At 35.7% G+C, this 24,327-nt stretch overlaps 2 protein-coding genes across 4 annotated transcripts in view; one reads left to right on the top strand and one right to left on the bottom strand.

The window, feature by feature from the left end:
• LOC115452510 overlaps positions 1-17,908 on the top strand; it is a 103,983-nt gene extending 86,075 nt beyond the window's left edge. For all 3 annotated transcript variants that reach the window (XM_037443904.1, XM_037443894.1, XM_037443898.1), the window contains 2 exons: positions 10,628-12,515; positions 15,439-17,908. In XM_037443904.1, the coding sequence (XP_037299801.1) occupies positions 10,646-12,508 (1,863 nt within the window). In that variant the 5' untranslated portion in view covers positions 10,628-10,645 and the 3' untranslated portion in view covers positions 12,509-12,515; positions 15,439-17,908. The remainder of the gene's footprint in view (positions 1-10,627; positions 12,516-15,438) is intronic.
• A 1,325-nt stretch (positions 17,909-19,233) lies between these two features.
• LOC115452508 lies at positions 19,234-23,467 on the bottom strand. The gene is made up of 2 exons (XM_030181057.2): positions 23,336-23,467; positions 19,234-21,833 (listed from the first exon to the last, which is right to left on the bottom strand). Exons 1-2 carry the CDS (start codon positions 23,348-23,350, stop codon positions 21,531-21,533), a joined length of 318 nt encoding a protein of 105 aa, XP_030036917.1. The 5' UTR covers positions 23,351-23,467; the 3' UTR covers positions 19,234-21,530.
• Positions 23,468-24,327: the final 860 nt, after the last annotated feature.

Raw genomic sequence — 24,327 nt, 5'->3', positions numbered from 1 at the left:
AATATGCAAATAAATCCTCTTTAATATGTTAATATTTGTGATAAAATTTTATATTAGAATGTATTTGATCTCACATCACAGCTGAATTGCTTTGGATCAAGTCCTGAACTTAAAAGGTATTTACTAGATAGGATTCGTGTATGCTAGGGTTTGACAGAGTGAGTACGAGAGATTTCTATTTCTGTCGCCAGGCAGCAGGGTCTATGCACTATTATAATCCAGTTTAAATGATAATGTAGCCAGCATAATTACTAAGCATTATGAAACAACTAAAGCATAAAGCAGCAGACCGAGCTTTGTGGCCTACCTTGGGAGATGCCTACGTCCACCGGCTTTCTTGCGTACCTTGGGAGATATCTATATACAGCAGTGGACTGCAACGGGCGGGTGAGGATAACGATGATGATGAAACAACTATACCGTCCTAGAAAATGCGTCTTTTAATCTGAGAAAAAATGAAACTAGATCGGTAGCTTTCTATTGACATTTTTTATTATAAAGTAGAGCAAAGATTGCCAATATGTTATATTGGAAGTAAGTAGTTGCTTTATTTCACTAAATGAAACCACATAATACACCTTTAAATAATAACCAGTGACCCATTAGGCGAGCAGTACCTCAAACTATCTCCGTAACAAATTGCTCGCGGTTTCAAACAAGAAAACGTTTTTCCGCCATAAAAAGTACCCTATATCCTTCCCAGGGTCTCACACTATCTCCATACCAAATTTCATCGAAATCCGTTCGGTATTTTTGAGTTTATCGCGTTCATACAGAAGCAGCCGAGTACTTTGTTTCATAACAATATCAGCCCTGTATTATAATACTGTCCCACTATTGGGCACGGGCCTCCTCTACGCAAGAGAGGGATAAGGCCTTAGTCCACCACGCTGGCCTAGTGCGGATTGGTAGACTTCACACACCCTCGAAAATTCCTATAGAGAATTTCTCAGGTTTGCAGATTTCCTCACGATCTTTTCCTTCACCGTTAATGCAAGCGATAATTCACAAAGAATACGAACATAGTTTTTTAGAAAAGTCAGAGGTGTGTGCCCTTGGGATTTGAACCTGCGGGCATTCGCTTCGCAGTCCGTTCCACACCCAACTGGGCTATCGCCACTCTTGTTTTATAATGAGTAAAAATAATTCACCCGAGCGAAACCGCGAGTTAAACTCAGTTAACCATAAAACCTCATACCATAAATTAGCGAAAGCAATTACCGCGGCATCTCTCATAATTACGTCGTAAGCGTTGAGACCAAATTGGGCTAGATCAGGACAAATCAGCCGATCGTAAATCAGTGAGCCATGGGAACTTTGTTTAGCGGGCCAGCGGACGATTCTCGGAGTTTGGGGCTAGAGAAATGGCGGGTAAGCGGAGCGGATAGCGATTATATGAATAGTTTAAAAGTGACTGGCTGATATTTCGAAATGTGGATTCGTAGGTTCTGTATTTGTAAGACTTGTTATTCTTTTGGGGGAGAGATATGTCTCTGGTTTACGGTGTTTTCAATTTGTTACAATTTAGAAATCTTAGCAATTCATGTCTTGAAAGATGCCCCGTTGCTTATTCATTAAGAATACTTCTAGTGTAGAAGTTTGTAGGCGATATTTATCATTAAGTGACTTAATCGATAATTATTTCCTGCTTTTAGATGCCAAAAAACATTAACCATTTTAATGCAACAAAACCGCAATTCGTCCGTTTATGTCCCATTCTTATAATAAGTTAAAACAGTATTGCGGATTATTTACGCCCTGCTTCCATACTTAAGTTTATTGTTAACCTCTCAAATATCACACGCGTTTCTGAACGGCTAAAATATAAAAGCTTCATAAAAATATTTCACAAACTGAACAGCACATTTCGTGGCCACACCAACCTCTCCTTATTTGTCTACAAGCTCTCCGATACAGTTAGATGCAATATTATCTACAGTACAATGGTGAACGTGACGGCACAGTCGTGACGATAAATGTACAAAATCATATTTTTACCGGATGATTCGACATTTTTTACCATTATACGAATATTTATCTGATAAAAAGCCGATCGAGTTTGAAAATGGAATTGTTTTTAATGGTCGTGATTTAAAACGTTGTTCGCAGATTATACGTTTATTTTGATGGGTTTTTGCGGAATCAAATATTGGTTATAATTAAAACTTGGTCTTTTTAACCGACTTCAAAAAAAGGAGGAGTGTTGGAACTGTATAGTAACAAAGAGTATAAACCAAACAATAACCAATGTGAGCTATATTAGTACTGGCAGTATGCCGCTTTAAATTTAGAAATTTATATACTTCTCTATTGTCATTGTCTAGTCTTTACTGTTCTCAATAAATCCTCTAATACTTTTACAATCCTAAGTTATTTCTTTCATAATCCATCAGGTTATGGGCCCAGGATATGTGGTAATTAACTGTACGTTATTAGTTTCGAAGAAATATTAATAAAAAAATACGCTATGCCGAAAAATATTTTGCCAGAACCGGCAATGGTTTATTTATTTTTTTTGGCAATTCAACGTCTACAGCTATAAGTGCTGGAATATCTGTAAATTTTGATAAACTCAGCGGTATATCTAATTACGGCAATTGGAAATTCATGATGCGGATGTATTTGATTCATGAAGACTTATGGAATTGCATTGATGGCGAGGCGGGTGTCCCCAAAGACAATGATGCTCGCAAACAACAACGGGCACTTGCGAAAATATGTCTAATGGTGCAACCGTCGTCTTTTTCCCATGTACGAAATGCATCCAGTGGTTTTGAGGCTTGGAATAACCTCAAAACGGCCTATGAAGATAGAGGGCTGTGTAGACGACTAGGACTTTTACGTACAATGTTAGGATTGAAATTAGAACAATTTAATGACATGGAAGCATATCTTCTAAGGATCACCGATCTAGATCAACAATTACGAGATATAAATGCTCCATTGGATGATGATTTCCTGTCGATTTTAATATTAAGCGGTTTGCCATCAGACTACGACCCGCTTATAATGGCATTGGAAAATTCGAACATTAAATTGTGTAGTGAGACAGTGAAGAGTAAATTACTACAAGAAGAATTACGCAGAGACTTTGACAAGAACGAAGAAGGTGCAATGTTTACAAACCGGAATGTAAAACGTGGAAACAAAACTTCTTACAAAAACAAGTGTTATATTTGTAAAAAGCCGAATCACTATGCTAAGAACTGTCCAAATAAGACCAACAAAAGTGAAAAATGCGAAAAAGCGTGGAATGGAACGCTATTAACTGCATTATCTACGGATGTCAATTCAAATGCTTGGTATGTGGACTCTGGCGCGACCTGTCACATGACAAATAATAAATATTTACTACAAAATTATGTTGTGGACACACCGCGGTTGGTTACGGTAGCCAACAAAGAAAAGATGTATAGTGAAGGACATGGCGAAGTGCACTTGTTATTAGAAGGACAAACTCAAAATACAAAATTATGTGATGTTGTTTACGTTCCAGGATTGTCAACAAACCTTATTTCTGTTGGGAAAATGGCTTCAAAGGGACTTGAAGTGCATTTTAGTGCACAGAAATGTAACATTTATTGTGGTAAGATTGCAGTTGCCAGCGCTACAATGGTCAACGGTGTCTATCAGTTAGACGTGGGATGTCAGCAGCCGACTAGTAAACGCGAGCTATGTGCGACGAGTTACTCAGTGACTGCGAATGGACTAGATATCCAACCGTCAGGTAGAGAACGACCGGAGATTGCGAATTTGTGTGAGACAAAGTCATCGCAGCAGTTATGGCATCGTAGGCTTGGGCATCTAAATAAGCGAAGTATGGATCTACTACAACGAGGTATGGCTAGCGGAATTAATTATACTCCTAGTGAATATACTCCTTGTGTGGCTTGTATTGAGGGTAAGCAGAGTAGATTACCATTCCCTAAGCAATCTTATAATAGAGCTACTGAGAAACTAGAGCTTATACATTCTGACCTGTGTGGGCCAATGTCAGTTTCCTCATTTAGTGGTGCTAAATATCTATTGACATTTATAGATGATTTTACAAGGATGACTTTTGGATATTTCATTAAAAGTAAAGATGAAGTATTGTCGGTATTTAAAGTTTTCAAAAAAGCTTGTGGAAAATGAAACCAATTTGAAAATAAAAATGCTAAGAACAGACAATGGTCGTGAATATGTTAATAAACAGTTCCAGAGTTTTCTTCAAGAGCATGGCATCAAGCATCAGACGACTATACCGTACTCACCACAGCAGAATGGCGTGGCAGAACGGGCCAATCGCACAATTATGGAGGCAGGGCGATGTATGCTGCAAGAAGCAGGACTAGACCGAAGATTTTGGGCAGAGGCACTAAATACGGCAATATACATTAAAAATAAGTCACCAAGTAAAGCAGTTCGGGGCGTGACTCCTGAAGAAAAATGGTCAGGTAACAAAGTAAATTTATCTAATTTGAAAGTATTTGGCTGTGTGGCTTATGCTTTGACTCCCAATGAAAAACGCAAGAAACTAGATGCAAAAAGTAAGCAGTTTGTGTTTGTGGGTTATTGTAATGAATCAAAGGGATATAGGTTAATTGATCCAGAAAATCCCTCTAAATGTGTCAAATCTAGAGATGTGCAATTTTTAGAAGAGAAAATGTACAAAGGTTTGAAAACAAATCAGGAAAATTTCACTATTACTGATTGTCAGATGAATCTCACTAATGATAATGTGAATGATATAAATACGACTGAAAATAATAGCACCAGTTCACCTACTAAAATATATGTTGCGAATTCTTCAGATTCTGATTCTAGCTATGTCGATGATACCCATGATGTCACATGGAATCCGGATATGACTGAGGTTCCGGAAAGTGATTCAGAATATGAAGAAACTGCAAGTATGGTAGTTGCCATGACAGCTGTAGAAAGTCCTTGTGTAGAACCGCAGACAATAGATGAGGCGCTGTCGGGACCAGAAAAGGAACACTGGAGGAATGCTATTGAAGATGAGTATAAATCATTTGAACAAAACAAAGCTTGGACCTTGACACAATTGCCTGCAAATAAAAAGGCGGTCAAATACAAGTGGGGGTTTAAGAAGAAATTTGGATTTGAAAGCAGCCAAGCGAATCTTACGCTATCTAAAAGGGACTATAGACTATAAGATTGTATATGATAAATCTCATATATCCATCTCTGAATACGTGGATGCTGATTGGGCATCGAATCAGCTAGACCGGCGCTCTTACACTGGTTATGTATTTAAAATAGGGAACGCAGCTGTGTCATGGGAAAGTCGTAAACAACGAACCGTAGCATTATCAAGTACAGAGGCTGAATACATGGCGTTGTGTGAAGGAGCAAAGGAGGCTAAATTCATTAAAAGTTTTCTGTGCGAATGTTTAGGTAAAAACTTTACAGTGACATTGTTTAATGATAGTCAGTCAGCACAGAAAATTTGTAATAGTCAAATCAATCATAGTCGTAGTAAACACATAGATATCAGGCATCATTATGTGAGGCAAATTGTAAAAGATAAAATTATTAGATTAGAGTATTTGTGTACTGAAAATATGCCAGCTGATGTCCTGACAAAATGTTTAAGTAAAGACAAACATTTTAAATGTATTTCTCATCTTGGTTTACAGATTGTTTAGTTTAAGGGCAGGTGTTGGAACTGTATAGTTACAAAGAGTATAAACCAAACAATAACCAATGTGAGCTATATTAGTACTGGCAGTATGCCGCTTTAAATTTAGAAATTTATATACTTCTCTATTGTCATTGTCTAGTCTTTACTGTTCTCAATAAATCCTCTAATACTTTTACAATCCTAAGTTATTTCTTTCATAATCCATCAAGGAGGTTATCAATTCGACGTGAATTTTTTATTTTTTATTTTTTATTTTTTTTATTGATTGAGTCTTTGCTACCTAATTTTGGCCACGGTAGTCAATGGCAAAAATCAACCAAGTATGCAGGAGATATTGTAGTACACAAGTGTGTGCAATACACAAGCACTCTCTGTTCCTTCGCATAGTTCGGTGAGACGGCAACCCGACATGACCGCAAAGAGATCAGGCGCAGGACCAACGGCTTTACGTGTTTTCCGAAGATATCACACCGCCATCTTTCTGATTCCGAGCTGCAATTGATTTACTTTTAAAATAAAACCCAGTCGCTAATTTTTGGTCCGACCCAGGATTCGAACCCAGGGCCTCAGCGTTGATAGTCGTACTCGGACCTTGTATATTTACAACTACGTCACCGAGACACTCAAGTTAGTTCTATTGATTAGAAGAATTAGAGCTCCATATGTAATAAATTATTATTTATCTTAGAGTTTTCTAATTGACAATCAAAGGCTTCGAGTACATAACATTATTATAAAAAAGCAAAACAAACTGTATAGATTTCTCCACGATACTTTTCTTCAATACCAAAGCCCACAATAATCAGCATCGTAAATTCGAAAAGTCAAAGGTGCGTGACCCGGAATTGTACCTGAATCCTGCGTGTGACAGTCTTCATACTTTAAATGTTAAATCATACTATATTTTTAATCGCGCCTCCTAAACATAATTTACTAAACCAAGCAAATAATTTTAACTCAATTTTTTTTATTTTTTCCACACTTCTCTATATCAGGTCAAATCTCATAATTATGTATGTATTATTTTTGAATAATCCCTTGCTTTAACGGTGAAGAAAAACATCGTGAGGAAACCTGCATACCTGAGAAGTTCTCTATAGTAATTTTAAGGGTGTGTGAAGTCTACCAATCCGCACTAGGCCAGTGTGGTGGACTAAGGCCTAATACTTCTCAGTAATACAGGCTTGAGTCCAGCAGTGGGCCAGTATATAATACAGGGCTGATATTATATAATATATACGAAATATGACCATGAACCTTCAAATAATAACGTATTTAGTACATTAACAGTATCTCGTGTATAATTAAGTTAAACCAAACTTTATTACTTTTTAAACAGCCCAACCTTTAAGTGTGGACAGGTGTGCAAAGGTCATGCAAGGTGTTCTGATACAGTCAAAATTGAGATAACATATGCTCAAAAACTATGTATACGATGGCAGCTTTGAGGCCAGATGTCCAAAAATATATTTTGTGTTGCGGAATTTATTAGTCACTGCGCACACGCTGTTCCGATGGTGCATGCGACTCATAATGGAAGCGTCAATGTTTTATTATTTTGTTTCCATATCGATATGTTATTATATTTCCATAGAACATACAAATGCATAGAGTATTATTCTGATGATTATAAATTATTATATTTGTATAAAATTATTCAATAAATACAATTATTTAATTACTAGATTAACAAATAATCGGGTAAACTAAGAATTTTATCATGTATCGGGAAATGTTATGTTTTTTGCTCAGTATCAACCCGGAGTCCGGAATATGTGGCCAATAATCTAACATGGCAACACACTTGTCTAAAAATTAGTGCCCTGGTTGCTTCTCTTCCTACCCCTCTAATTATATAAGGCTGAATAGATGGAAAAATGCTCCAATCTGACTTGCTAACCCACCAGTGTACAAGTTAGGTTATGAATCCCTCGTAGCCAAATTTCGGCCACAGCAGCCAATCTCAACGGATATCAGCCAGATACGCAGGAGATATTATAGTGCACAAGTGTGCGCAATACACAAGCACTCTCTGTTCCTTCACTCACATAGTTCGGTTAGACGCAATCCGAGATGACCGGAGAGAGATCAGGCGCAGGACCAAAGGCTTTTTATGTGCCTTCCGAGGCAAGGGGGTATCACACCGCCAACTTCCTCATTTCGAGCTGCGATTGAACTTTTTAAATAAAAAACCCAATGAGACGGCAATCCGAAATGAACGTATTAGATCTGCGCAGGATATGACGTGAATTATACCAGAATTATGACCCCCAATGATGACCTACGAAAGGCCGTTTCACATACTCCACATATCGTCCTTGATAGGTGCGCAGGGGCAACAGTCGGCGGTGCGTAACGCTCGTTACATCAACGGCTATTGTTCGTGTACAATGACCTTATTTGGGTGTGAAGGTTTGAATGCCTACAATGTTGGTAAAAATATCAAAGTTTCTAGCGTGAAAGGCTTTTCCCGGAAGACCCGCTGTTTGTTTCCTATCCTATAAGGTGGCCTCTCTGTGTGCGAACCAACAAAATTCTGGTAACAGTTTTTCGTGTACGAAAAAATGAGCACATTGCTTTTAATGGTGAGAGTGGTCCAGAAAGTCGACTGATAATCACAATTGTGCCGGCCTGTTAGAAACCGGGTATACACAAGTTGATCCCGAAAAGCGTCCACGTGGGGCTGAATCGGAGGTTTACAACTTGTTTAAGGTTTTATCCGGGCAAATACAAGTATCAGATTTATGCATTTTTGCCTGGTTATTGGTGGTTTAATAAAAGGCAACAGTGTTTCAGAATTTCTTATATTGCCACACAACTATGGAGACCGACTGACTCTACATAATATATTACAAACATTTTGTAGTGCCAAATAGGGATTGCGTGCAATTTTTATTTATTGCGATTATTCATTCTTATTAATGAATATATCTATATATCTTTATGATCTAATAAATAGACACACATTAATCCTTTCACACATAAACACATCTGCACTAACTTTAATATACCTCTGTTATCAATCACTATCTTTGTGAATTTATCGTTCGCTTTAACGGTGAAGGAAAACATCGTGAGGAAACCTACACATCTGAGAAGTTCTCTATAGGAATTTCGAAGGTGTGTGAAGTCTACCAATCCGCACTAGGCCAGCGTGGTGGACTAAGGCCTAATCCCTCTCAGTAGTAGAGGAGGCCCGTGCTCAGCAGTGGGCAAGTATATAATACAGGGCTGATATTATTATTTATTATTATTATTATCAATCATAAACACAAACATAGGCGCAACCAAGGTACCCACTTTTCGCCAAGTGTGTTCCGTCCCATGATGTGATAGGGGGCGAGCCTATCGCCATATCGGGCACAAATTCCAGACTTCGAACTGATACTGAACATAAAAACCCAAATATCACTTTGCCCGACCCGGGATTCGAACCCAGGACCTCAGAACACTGCCGAGGCAGTCAATAAGTAGGTATGTGCAGCCTGTGGTACAGGTAATATTTATTACTCTCCGCATCGCTCAGGTAATCACACTTCCGTCGATATCGCGGTTTTTTAACAAATTCTTACACATTTATGACATAACTGTACATTTCCCACTCTACATTAGATTAGGTTTGCGCGCACCAAGCTATAGCAAGCTATATTTATTAACGCTCGGGAATATTTGTTGTGCTATGATAATAGTGGGGTACAGTTGAAAATCTGTGCTGGTTAACAGCTTATGCTGAGCTGTATATTGCAACAAATTCGATGAATACTTAATATTGTTAACTGTGTGTTTTTATTTATTTTTTTGTTGTTTTTATGTTTGTCGAAAATGATTTATGGTTTGTATGAATTTATGTTAGAAATAAACGTTCTTCAAATATTACCTAAAGAGCGCGAATTTACATGTTTTCAAATATGTTACGAAGAACATATTTCTATTTACCCAGATAACAACCACTAAACGCAAGATGTAAAACTTGCTATAGCGGTAACGTGGATATGATCTCAAAATCAGACTGTGTATATTTGGTTACAAACAGGCTCACATTGGCATCAATTAGTGTGGTGTAAACATTTCTCGTCAGTCAACATTCTGGACCTTACTCCGGTGCAAGACGCTCTCTTTGCCGTGGAAAAAAATAGTTTAAATGACTAGCTACTTGTCTGAAGTAAAAACCCCGAAGAATATCCAATCGCGCGTAAAACCCAAAAACTTTATATGCAACACTAAACCAAGGAGTCGAGTATATTAAATTGTCAATAACTAATGTTTCTAAAGAATAGTATTGCAATATCTTTACCAATAACATCGCCATTATATTAAATCATCAATAAGTTTTCTAAAGGTGCAAAAGACATATAGACAATCTTATGCCAATACCATACCTAAGCTATATAGCAAGTTCAGTATGCCCAAGCCCACAAGGCAGCGACCGCCAAATCACCGACACAAACCCGAACATTTACGATTACTTACGACTTTATATCGCTAATACAGGTGTGAGGAAGTCGAAATATCTCAACAACAGTTCGATTTTACAACCAAATATAAGTCAAGGCAAATGTGAGTTGTTGACGTAGGTCGAAATTTCGTCGTTTTCGATTGAACATTTATTTTGATGAGGGTTTTTTATATGGTATTTACATCCGTATGTGGTAATTGGTTCATTTTTCTTTCGCCAGTCAAAAAAATATACTTATTATTAATTGTAAAGTCAGCTTTAAAAAGTATACTCTAATAATCTAAGTAATGTATAACATTTTACAGGTCCAAGAAATTATATCATTTCATACATATATTTTACAATAGATGTCGAATCATTATAAAATCCAGATTTTTCCGTTTCGTACAATTTTAATATTTAATTATTTTTAAACCAAGCAAATGTGATAAATCAATTTAATTTGTTGTTTCCAGATCAATAAAATAAATATATGAAAATCTTATTCAAACAGAAAATTAACCAAACTATTTCTACTATTCCAGATGTGACAAAACCCAACAATGGCAGCCACAGACGGCCAAGTTGTGGTCGCAGCGTCACGCTGGTCCGACGAGGGCAGCTACCTTCGCGAGTTCGTCATCAAGAACCGACTACCCAACGTCGCCAAGATCATCAAGGGCCAATATGGCGGCCTTGGTGTCCCCACTCTCCCCAGCCCTGGGCTTCAGAGCACCGCACTCCTCGTATCCGCTGGGAAAAGGAAGAAAATCATCGCCCAGGCCATAAAATTAAAAGAAGGAAGGCGCATGGTCCCAGTTGGGCCACGACTTGCTATCCCAGATTCTTACAAAGGCTATTTCGAACTGCTAAGCGAGGAAGGACGAGCTGTAAGATGTATAGAAACAGTAGCAGAGCTTGCTAGAAGAAAACTAGATGATGGATGTTTGGTAAGAGATCCGATCAGAGTGATTTGCGGTAAAACAGACTTAGATGGTAACGTCACTGCGGATGGAGCTAGAAATCTACCAGCAGGGGAAATTATAATGCCAAGAGGAGAGACGTTTTTAGGCAAGAATAAATATTTGAAATGTAACGATTCAAAGGGCGATCTTGTGCTGTTAAGTTTGGATCAGAGGGGAAAGTTCTCTGCTGTTGCTAAGGAAGAGAATATAAGTGGTGTTCACACAGCAAAAACGTTGCTGACTAAACGATTACCTATTACTGTGAGATTAGTACACGGAACCCCACCTCGAGGCCTAAAGAGTGCAAGTCATTTTGTACCGGAACTGAGACTGCTATCCATGTTTGAAGAGGATCATGTTTTCGCACTCCCACTACAAAAAGAAGGTAACGCTTTAATAACTTTACCTTTGGCGGCGCCATTGAAAATGCAAAGATGTAAGAATGAGGAACAGATTAAGAATTTCATGGAATTTTCTAGACTAGTCGAGAAGTGCAGTCGGTTGTTGGTAGACGTGGTTGATAGGATGCATGTTTTAGAAGGGAAATTGGGTGATCCCAAACGTGTCTTAACGGGTCCATTGCACGCCCCGTCTATAGTAAAAACTGGATACTTCCTCCGACGTAGCGCTTCCTCAGATTCGGCTAACCAGCACAAACATTTACGACATCATCACATATACAGCAGTCATAGAGATGAGAACAGCATCCCTGACGAATACGATGAAATCGACCAGATTTACGACTACGTCAGAGGTTTTGCTCCATTGCCTAAGAATATCAAGGCTTCGTACTCAAATGAGCCCAGGCACGAATCGTCACCGTCATCTCCCGTCGCGACGCCAATCCACATGCCTTTGATAGCCGAAATCAAACCGGAACCGCCGCCCATCGAAACCATACCAACTAAGAAACCCTTAAACATCCAGAAAGCTGAGAAAAGAACTCGTAAATCAGTCGCACCGAAGGAACCACTGGTCACTGTCTACAAAGAGAAGTGTTCTATCGCCCCAGCACCTAATTTACCTAAGTTGTACATCAAGAATAATGTGAGTAACGGAAAGACCAAGATGGTGTTCAGACAGAAAAGTAACTCACCGACGAAAGAAACGCCTAGTCCGCTCGCTAGTCCAATAAAAGCAATCAAAGGTGACTCACCCATCTTCAATATACGGTACAAAAGTCTTTCGAATATCCACCAAGCCATGGAACTGGATGGAACGTTAGACTCCAGCCATTCTGGAGGCAGGACGTCTGGCGACTCGGGTAACGGACCTAAACTACCAGAAAAAAGGTCCAGAAAGCTCAGCAGGCCGAAATCACTGACGAATTTAGTATGGGAACTGAAGGGCGGTCCCGTTGAGGAGAAACCAAAATCTAGAATTAAACACGAGGGATACAAGAAGATGGGAAACAAGTTGTCGCTGGGAGCGCAGAAGAGAGTGCCGACGCTGTATCTTTAATTTCTTGGTGAGTATCTTCTTTTACTTTTATTCCCTGGGACACAGATAGTTTCTTTGTATTGTGCAGTAGTTGATTCTAGGACTGTGCAAGCTGCCTTTATCGTGATGTATAGCAATAGTATTCCATACTTACTGTGGTAGCCAAACGCTCTTTTGTTTGGGGTATAATCCAGTGCTGAAATAAGTAGTTCCATATGATCTTTGTGCTGTAACATTTAAAATGTTACGAGTAACGCAGTAGACAAGCTTTCTACCATCACCATATAGCTAGTATTACACCACTTAATCTCAGACCTTTTCATATAAATATCCCTTTCAATATGAAATCGAGTGGGTAATACAAATCAATTACGGCATTGCGAATCTTTGTATATACGATGGCATATCACGATGCGAATGCATTTGTTGATTTAAATTGCAAACTAAGATGAATCTTCAGTTGCATCTGCAGGTATGGCTAAGAATGTTATCGTGTTTATCGTAGGCTAATGTTGCCGCTTTGTACTGCAGGCTTTGCCTTATTAGTCTTTTGAAGAATCGACGTTGCAATTAGCAAATTGTAAAGGTCATTGCAACAGAAATGACTGTCGATTGTAAAAGATGGCAATTTATATCTTGCTGTGTTGTTAAATATAGACCTAATTTCTTGTAATAAAAACGTTACCTTTCTTTTTTTATACGGGCACTGTAATCCCACATCACTTGATTGTAAGTGGAGTGGGGATCCAATACAATACATGATTACCCCTTGACGGCCGGCACAATTTTGTCGGCCTGTTGGAACTGGATATACACAGGCTAATCCTGAAACGCGACACAGTTACGTGGCCCACTATGGCGGGTTTTAACATCTTGTGTACTGTGGTCGCTATCCGGGCGGATATAAGATATATCCTACCAGATGTTTTCAACGCCGAACTGCAAAAACCATGCCATAATACTTCACCAATGTTCTAGTATAATAAATAGATTTCAAATATCTCTATAGTCAGTATATAATGGTATATGCAGAGTTCTAAGATTATAATACAGAGCGGACATTGGGAAGATTGTTATACAATCATTTTGCGTTTATGTAATGGTTACTTAATCTACCGTGAAATAGCAAAACCTTAATGTAAAATATTTCATATTTTTCCATATGATAATTTGCATGTTTTTAATGCGAATATTAGCATATTTTGTGTAAATATATTATTTTTGTATTAATATACTAGCTTTTGCTCGCGGCTTCGCCCGCGTGAAGGAGTTTTCCGGGATACAAGTCCCGCCATATATTTTCCCGGGATAGTAGCCTATAACCTTCCTGGGGTCTTATACTATCTCCATACCAAATTTTGCTTTCTTATACCACGTCTTATGTCACGTCCCGTTCCCGTGGGACCGGGATAAAAAGTATCCTATATCCGTCTCCTGGTTCTATGCTACCTCTCCACCAATTTTCAGCCAAATCGGTTCATCCGTTCTTGAGTTAAAAATAGTGTAACACCACTTTCTTTTATATATATATAGATAATGACGCTGTGACATCTTGTCATACACACATTTCAAATAAGACAGCGACATTACCAATTGGTAATAACTTGTAGACCAAAATTTGTCTCTGATGTCCAATCTATAACTATATAGTTTAATGTCTTTAGGTATATGAAATGAATTCCAAGTATCACATTTTGATAGTCGCGTGTCACCACTGATTATAATTCGTGGAACATTTCATTTTCCGCGCGAAATGTGGGCGAGCCGGCGCGCCCAACATTAGTATATTAGATTCAATTAGCTAAATTGCTGTTGATGACGGCTTTTATATCAGCTTTCCCGTTCGGTGTCGTTTTAAATTTTTTGCACATGCTAGCAAATAAATGGATATTTTTATGTACGGGCATAAGACCTTACTGCACCAGACAATCCCGGATCTTGAATATTTTCGTGGCGGGACACAATTTGGAAAATGCCGCCCACCTATATATTTACCATTGTCATCTTCATCATTTTGCGCTCCGCGGGATATAATTTTAGTATTGATTGTACTATATGTCTCAGTAGTCAAAGTTGCACTAATGATATTATGAATTCGTCGGCCAAGTTTGAATTTGCCGCCCTCTGAATTCGCCGCCCGGCCTTGGGAACCGGCTAGCCCCGCCTTAGATCCGGGGCTGGCACCAGATGGTGAGAACCAAATAGACGAGAGATCACCCCTCACCAGTCAACACAATTGCGTCAGTTTGAACTGGATATACAAATTGATCCCGGAACGCGACTTACGTGGGCTATGGCGGGCTTAACACCTTGTGTGCAGTCACTATCCAGGAAGATACAAATGTCCAAAGCAAATAGACATTTCAATTGCACTGCATTTATAAGATATCCTGTTCGTTCTAGCGGTCACGACATTCTTACCTTTAAAGAACTCAACATCTCATGATAGATGTAGAATTTCATAACTTTATTTACCTTCTTCTAATATCTGCACCTATCCCACTGTAATTGGAAATAAACGCTACACAATATATCAAGTACTAGATGTTGCTAGCGGCTTAGCCTGCGAGAGAAGCCTTTCCCACTATAAAATTGCCTAGATCATTGTAGGTATCCATGACAACATAAGGACACTAACGCCATCTATTTAAAAAAATCCATTACTTTCCATGAGAGCAAATTACCGGATTAAAAGTGTATGTGATTTAGGACATGATCTATACTGAATTACAATTAAATACGTTAAACTGTTTGTGCTCTTTACTTAACAAACTACGTAACAATTACATAAACTTTCGCATTTATAATAATAGAGTAAGAAATATAATATATTGCAGAAATATAACTGTTCTTACAACTAGTTACATGTATGACGCCATCGCTTCATTTTCATAATTATATATTTTAAAAATTTATATCTCTATTTTAAAATTTATTATCTCTAATTCCAGGTCCACGAATGTCAAGAAGACATGACGTCGGAGTCCACAACTGCGATGGATACATACGAACAAACGAATTTATTACAATATAGGTGACAGTCACCAGAGAATGTTCTAGAATACTTCAGAAACCACACCACATTTATAATTCTGAAATGGAAATTCAATTATTAAAAAATATGCACATAATAGTTGCATAATAGAAGTCGACATCATAATGAAGTTGTTAATTATGAAGTTTTGGCTCCTAATAAAAATAGTATTTTTTTACCGCAATTTACAGTGACCATGCGCTGTTGTGATCCGGTTTGAAGTACATTGTAGCGTAATTACAGGGCATTATGAGACAACATCCTGTCTCAGGCGCAATGGACTGCCATGCAGTTTGTAATTCAAGTTCTATTTGGCATTATTGATAGGAGGAAGTAGAATGCATAATTTATCACCATATTGTGGTGTAGTTTTTGAAGAAATGCAGATTTTTATTGGACTATATTTATTTTATAATTTATTATTTTGTGTTGATATTGACTGGGTTTTTTTCAATACATTGTACCCATTAGCAACAAAAACCCGAACAAATTCAAAACTTAAGTTTTGTTCTTGCTAACCGTACCTACAATACAGTACTTGGATCAAGCATCTGTTGACGCTTGTAAAAAAATTGCCGGCCCATCTCCATTGAAACCAGGAAGAAATAGGTTTAATTTCGTTATATTTGTAGTTATGTTATTTAATCTTTTACATGAGTATTAAGTCCAATAAAATCTGCAATAACATAATAAATACAATATTCGTATCAAGATACATAAATATATTTCAGTTTGATATAACGCGGTACGCAAACCTCAAAATATTTACTGGTAACTTTGTTTTCTGAACGAATTGTGTTCTGACACACGTCAGAAACTATCTGAGACAGTATTTGCATATTTACTTCAAAGAGATTTATGTGTTTACGATTCCTACATTCGCCGTTAAATCAGCATACAAAGTTCAATAAATATATTTTTATATCTTGATACAAACCCGACTATGAGTTATTTAGTTTCAAATCCAAAAATCTAATTCCAATTTTAATAAGACCGTAAATTTATTCATTTTCGATTATTATTTTGAATTGAAACAAATAAGTGCTCGACAAACGTTCCAATTTAAATATACGACAAAAACATAAGTTTTGATCTCTTAATTAATTATGTAATATGTATTTATGAATTGTAATGCCATATTAAAGATAATTTTCGGTCTTCTATCTTTAGATTTAAGTTGGCTATTACTTATAAGCCTATTACGATCATCAGCCTATTAAGACGAGTATACATAGACAAGAAAGCAAGCGTATCGTTAAGACTATACCGTAGACTCTATAGTATTATGTTTGTTACAACAAAAAATGTTAACTTCAAAAAGCAATCACCTATCTGATATCACTTTTATGTCTAGCATTGATATTAATATTATCTGACACTAGCTTTTGCTCGCGGCTTCGTCCGCGCGATGATGTTTTCCGGGATAAAAATCCCGCTGTATATTTTCCCGGGATTGAAAGTAGCCTATAACCTTCCTAGAGTATTAAACTATCTCGAGGCCAAATTTCATAAAAAATCGTTAACAACAGAAAATCGATAACATACAGACAAACAGAAAAGAGGACTTTGTTTTATAATACATGTATAGATTGTTAAATGGGTGTCAAAAAATCTAGTTTTGTTTCCAAGCTTTTCTTTATCGACGCACATGCTTTCATAAATTAGTTATGAAGTAGGTATAATGGGCTGATGATTATAAGAATTTTCATGTAAACTTACTTTTGAGTTCAATTAATTAAAAGTAGTCGTTTACATTTGTAAATTATCAGGTTAATCGCATTAGCTAAATGAATTCTTATATTTCAATATTTAAAATTAGAAAAAAAAAGTAAGTTAAATTTAAACCAAAAACGCGAGGTGCCTTATTATGAATAAATTAATGGAAACTTCATGTTTTTGCTTACAATATCATGTATTTTATATTAAGATAATGCAGTCACAAAACGTTTTTAAAGTTTGACGCGTGACATCTGTCAGATTGACGCTGTCACCCTGACAGCTGATGTCAAGTTGTCAAACCACATTTGTCTTTTGCATTTATATTTTTTACAGTCTTTAGCGTTAGTCTTTTAGAATTAAAATTAATAAACTTTTTCAATAAGCTTATACTGGACATCTTTTGGCCTCACGCTGGATGTCTTTGCCTGCTTGTCTGTCATAGACAATAAGTAAACTCTTTCGAAAACGATAAACTTCTTGGATTTTCAAAATTAATTTGAATATTCGATATGTTTATCAATTAATCTATGGTTTTATTACCGCAATATCCAATAGAGTAACGTTCTTTATAATAGTTTTTTTATTGTCATTAGGTTTAAGTTAATGTTGTCAAGTCTCGAACGATCTTGTAATACATTACAATATAAATAAACGAAAAATTTAAGAAATATTGTTGTTTTTATTTTGTTTGAACCTGATATGAGTGGGCAGTGGACGGCGCACATAGCTCGCAGAACTGATGGCTGATGGGGCAAGAAGGTTCTGGATGTTCATCGCTTTTTAATATAATATATCCATTGTTTAAGAGCCAATTACAACAAAGAGAAATATGTACTTTATTACAAAGTCACCCTTTATAAAACGTAAGGTCACACCCACAGCCAAACGTCACGCTTATTGCATTTTTAAAAGCTATTCCAATTCGAAATCTATAATACATATAGGAAAAAAAATACATTTATAGTGTTATATTTACTTTAGTTGTTACCTTTTTTGCAATGTGGATATTGTCATTTATTTCATACTGTAAATGCCACTGTACGTTTTAATGTTTAATCAACATTATTAGATGGACAATTTAAGAAGGAACATGTTGGTAGTTTAAAATATAAAACGATTTTTTTTTTTAAATTGTATTTTCATATTCGCGCCCATAAATTTATGGAACGAAAGCTCTCTACATTACATATTTCGATCATTCCATATAATAGAAGTGCAACTATATAATATTACATAAAATGCGTTAAAATAATTTTGTTTTCTTTATGTCTAAATATACAAGAAGTTGGGTGGGAAAATGTTAAATATCCTGCTATAAAACTGTTTCGATTTTTATGAAAATGGGCTTAAAAATAATTGTGAGTCTGCTTTCCTCCTCAAACAATAATTAAAGACTTGTTGTAAAAGAGTAAAAAAAATATCTACTCTGCCTTAGCTCTAACCTTAGCTCTATTGAAATTATGTTTCCACAAAACGACTCGCGCCATCTACAGTCATACACTTACATCAGTTTTTTTACGCAACAATAGATGGCGCTATAATAATTACTTATTTAAGAAGATGGCTCTAAAAAATTAATATTTTTACTAGGACCACTAAATATTTTGCCAACACGGCAACGCCATATAATGCATAAATTAATAATATCGCACACATTAGTACTTTATAGATAACTTCAATTTAGAAATTTGTTATACCGACGAAGAAAACACAGGCAACTATCAATGTGTGGTCCACTTACTCCTAACGACTTGTGTCAAAATTTTAAAATATTTACCCTATGCTACAACAGATACTAGATGGCGCTAAATTTATAACTTATTTTTTCACTAGACGGTTATGTTTCCTTAAAAAGATAATCTTTATATAATAATATAATAAATTTGTAACAGGCCAATGTCTGTACGTTATAGATAAAAAAAGAAAAATTAGATGGGGGTTCTTTATTAGAGCAACAGAAGCCAAAACAACAGTTTTTAGTATTTTTGTCCGTCTGTATATTTGATCACATATACACATATACCAATATAGCAATGTAAACAACTACAAATAGTTTTATTTCTTGCCCTAAAAATTTGTAACTAAGTAATTTTTTTTTTCCTAAAATATACTTTTGGCTACACCTGTATATTTACTTTACTAGCATATACTAATAAATAATTAAACTTCATAAAATTTGTCATATACAGTCACTTAGAGAAATATTGAAATATCGTTTTACTATTTTATTAGTAACCCTGAATTTTGATGTCGTCATGTAGAAAGTAGGATATATGTAAGGCGTGTTTACTTCAAGGTGATGCCGATAACGTGATGTGGGTCGTTAGTGCTAGATTATTGGACAGGGTACGGAGTTGGGGGGATGACCCCCCATTTTTATTTCAAGACGTAGAATAAGTTTCATGACGGTCGAAGGATTGACACCCTAACTCGTCATATATGTATGTTCATAGAAATGAACTATGTCATCATATATGTAAGGACAGATTTATAAATAAGACGAGTAAAGCGCTAGGCTGACGGTAAACATAACGACTGTCTATAAATAGTAAATATGGGTTAACCAGATTAATAAAAAACCTCGTCATGTGGTAAAATAAAACTAATTTCTTGTACTGACAATAGTATTTTTTATTTTCCTGGCCAAGATATAAACACACCCACTGTTTAAGTAGTCATCGGTATTCAAATACAATATATTCCAAAATAAACATTAATTTTGAAATGAACATACATGATACATTTCTTTCCAAACAGGTTTGACCAGATTACAAATTTGTATCGTGTATACAAAATACCTCTCGACTTTGGCATTTAGACCTTGACCTCTTAAGCATTTTACGCAAACGTTGACTCTGATATATCAGAATTAAGGTTCTAAATCAATCTTAATTTATCTTGAATTTTAGATAAAATATAAGCTTTAAAACTAACAGCGTTGAACTAAATAAACTCTAATTGATAGATATTAATATAATACCCAACAGACCAGAAATTCCCTTGCTTTGTTTTCTCAAAACAAATTCAAATTGATAGATATTAATATAATACCCATTCCAGTAGAACAGAGATGACCAAACTGTTTTCTTACTGATTAGATGCAGGGAGTTTGTTTTACTTGGCTCAGTTTGGGATCGTTTCGCGATGTTCAAGTAAAATCAGCCTCAAAAGTACCTGAACAAATTTAAAACTTCAAAACAGGTCTACGGTTTAACTACAATTAAAAAATATTTTTGCTTTGTATGAAATAAAGCTAACCTTTTAGTCTATTTTAGTGGAGAAAAACGGTTGTAGATAAGGACACAAAAGTTTGAAGGCGATTTTAAATTTCGAATTTGTTAAGCTACTTTTGTGGGTGACTGTACACGTTATCTGACAGTTAGCACAAGACTATTTGCTCTTTTGTTTTCTGTTTATTTGGTGACTTTTGTATTTAGTCGCCCTATATTATATTCGACGATAAGAGATTACTCAGTCATCCTGAAACAATCCCAACCCATTCGTCATTGTCATGTTAACCGGCTAACATAACAGTTACACGAAACACGCGAAACTCGACCTATTTCTCATGCCAATAAGGTTTCTTTTTATTTTTAGCCTCATTTTGTATTACATTTAATATTACCTGTTTTATATTATAACAAATCATTTCATTACTAGAAACCTTTACTACTAAGAAGTCTTTCTGGAAGCGACAACACAAGTAGTTTTTAGCCTCATTTTTCAGATTTAATATTACTATATTTATTATATATAACATTGCTAGGAACCTCTGCTATTGTGATGTTTTAGGCTATAGTCCACCATAGCCTAGTTCAAGTTTGGCAAACGTATTACGTACGTGCCAATGGTACCTAATGAACAAAAATATTGCTCCTAAAAAGGCTGCCAAAAAAGGATCGCTTTAATTTGTTGGCTAGTCCTCGATAAAACGTTACAAACACATTATTATTTTTCATAAATAATATTGACGATTGAATGGCAATCATATCTAAGCGACAAATATACTGAAAATGAATTCTATAAATATTTTGAATCGCCATTTTTTTCTGCGTCATTTGATCTAAGTTTTGTAGGTGTAGGACAATTTTAATAACATTAAACCTTATCTTTATAAAATAAATAGTTGAATCGTTATGAATGTTCATATTAAAATCAAAACTTTAAAGCACTTTACTCAAAAATGTACTGGTTGTCGCTGAGATATGACTGCCTTTCAAATGTCGACATAAAGTCAACTAATAAACCCTCGTCATCCCTAGCCTAGGGATGTTGAAGGATCTTCTAAATCTATGGTAAATGGGCATTCAATCCTCCTAAATGACCTTCATCTCTCTTCCTCTGTTCTGCTAATCTCTCTTCATAATTCCCGTCGATGCCAAGACCTAACCTCTCGATCAGTTTCTCTCCTTTATCCCCGTGGAGGTCGACGAACTGCTTCCGTCTTTTCAAGGCCACGTCAGGGTCGAAGATCCACGTCTTCGGTTCATGAATGAGTGGGTAGCCAATTAGGTTGGTTCGTACGAAGTCGGAGACTATTCCTGATGTGATTTGCGAGTTTGTTAGATGTAGGCTAATGGCAAGGAGTGATATCTGGAATTAAAAGTAAGTGTTGAAGGAAAATTCTGAGTAATCAAATATACAATGATAGCGGTTGGATATTTGGGTCTAGCCAGATACAGAACGAACAAGATATGAAACCTCACTTATGGACCACGTAAGTCGCGTTCCCATCAGCCTAAGTATATGCGGTTCCAACAGGCCGGCATAATTGTGTCGACTGTCGACGGGTAATCATCTTTCGTCAGTCAACATTCTATTGGACACCACTCCATTTACCATCAGGTGCAGTGAAGCCACTCTGTCATGCTTGTGTAAAACAAATACATAAACATAACGCTATGCAAATATAATAAAATATATTTGTATAGCTCAAACTGATCATTTCGTCATTATATTTACTGCAGAAAAAATTGTTTTGATACACAATGATGTAACACAAACGCAATTGTTCTGAGTAAGAGAAAAGTGGCACACGATACAACGAAGCATGTTCGTTGGTATAAAGAGGATGCTAATCTGACTTAAATAATTTTACTTAATCCAATATAATGATCTCAAAATAAGACTGATAGATATAAGCTTACATCTATATAGGTGTACATAAGAATAATGTATGGCAAATTTTATGTTTCTTTTTAATGTAACATAAATAATTATAATATAAATTTGTTATAAAATACATTGAATAGTCTTATACTAAAATTCGAACAGAAGGTTTAAATAGACATAAATCATGTGAAAATGTAAAAAGAAAAATTAAAGAACAAGATTATTTAAATTATATTATATTCATATTTTGGTCCCTAAGATACAGGCACTGCCTAGTTTGGGGCCCCCTGTCAATAGATGTTTTGTTTTAAATTAGTTATAAGCACTAGCATTTAATACTAATAATAATTTAATTACTTATGTGTTCCTTCTTGTTATATTTTGTTTGCGCAAAATAAAAACATTTATTATTATTATTATAAAGCGCATGTTCATAAAAGCATTCTAACTAAACGCAGAAGTCTCTTATCGAAGATTTTAAAACAGATACCAAGATCTCGCTTAGTATAATTGAAAGTTACTTTTATGCCGGAAATGTAAACAAAAGGAATTTTATACCCTGAAAATTATTTCAGATATGAATTTAATGGTTACTTCTTTTGGTCAAAATTAAAATCATGAACACTGGTTCACAAAATAATGACGATTATGAAGTATAAATTACTGTAAATGTATTTTCAACTTAAAGATTTTGATAAAGTAGTCAAAAAATATATATTTTGATTATCTAACCCCTACAATCTTGTCACATATGTAGTTTCAACGTTAAAATTCTTAGAATGGCCATGATTCTAACATGAATGCCAGTAATTAAAGTTACCATTCACTCCTCTCGAACACAAGTTTAATCAATTAAAAGTAAATATATACGTTTCGTGTTACAACACTCAGAGCAATTATATAAAAAATCTCTTAAGCTTTTTTAATAAACACAAAACATTTTTAAACCACATTTCAAACCGTGCACATCACAAAATACTCACAATAACAATCTTCATATTTCCCGCTTAAAATCAAAATTCAAAAAAAGAACAATATGGCGAATAAAATGTAACCGTCCACCTCGACCGAGAAACGCAGTGTACTGAACCGAGTTGTTGCAAGTCAACTTTTACATTTAATGTAGTCTATATTACTTAATGCCATTATGAATAATATTACGACATCTAGAGAGGAGATAATCGATATCGATTTATTTAACTTCAATATATACTTTTGGCGGTATTTACCCGTCGTTTTGTGAAGCAGGGTGTGGTAACGTACATAAATATTTTAATGATAATGAAGAATATTTAGTGGTTATTAGTCATATTTCATCATTAGTATGTCACAAATATTAATGCCTGGACGGTGACGAAAGATTCTAAAAATGTTTACTATCAAGGATCACAAAAATGATATAAATCTAATTAAGTACCTCCCTAAAAAAGGAATAATAATAAATAACATTGCCTACGTTGTTTTTATTATAATTAATACCAGAAGGTTGTTTAACAAACAAGTACGAAACATTTCATAAAATCCTGATTTGCATAGATACTATCGTTTCTGAGTTTAAAATATTGCCATCCTTCGGCAGTTGAACATAAAGAAGGTGTAATGCCCTAATTATCGTCGATAACTCTTTTATCGACGGCCCTTTAAGTTCCAACACTATAATAACATAGCCATCTATTAGTAAACTACAATCTAACAAATTATATATAGATACATGATGCAACTGTTACAAATCGCGTTACTTCTCTTGTGACAGCTTGTACGGATTATCGACTCGAAGATCCTAGGTTAAATTTAGACTTCTAGCAATACTACAGGTTTTTATAACATCATTTACTTAGGATTGATGTCGACGCCAAGCCGGTAGCCGATCAAAATCTAACCTAATGCTTCTATATGCATAAAATATTATGCTGCACCGACCCCATGTTACAGTGGGATCTTAGCAGAAAAATATCGACATTAATTTTGTCCTGTC

Source organism: Manduca sexta, chromosome 5 (assembly GCF_014839805.1).
Source record: "Manduca sexta isolate Smith_Timp_Sample1 chromosome 5, JHU_Msex_v1.0, whole genome shotgun sequence".
NCBI lineage: Eukaryota > Metazoa > Arthropoda > Insecta > Lepidoptera > Sphingidae > Manduca > Manduca sexta.
Note: the sequence above shows the minus strand (reverse complement) of the source record. Positions and strands in the feature narration are given on the sequence as shown.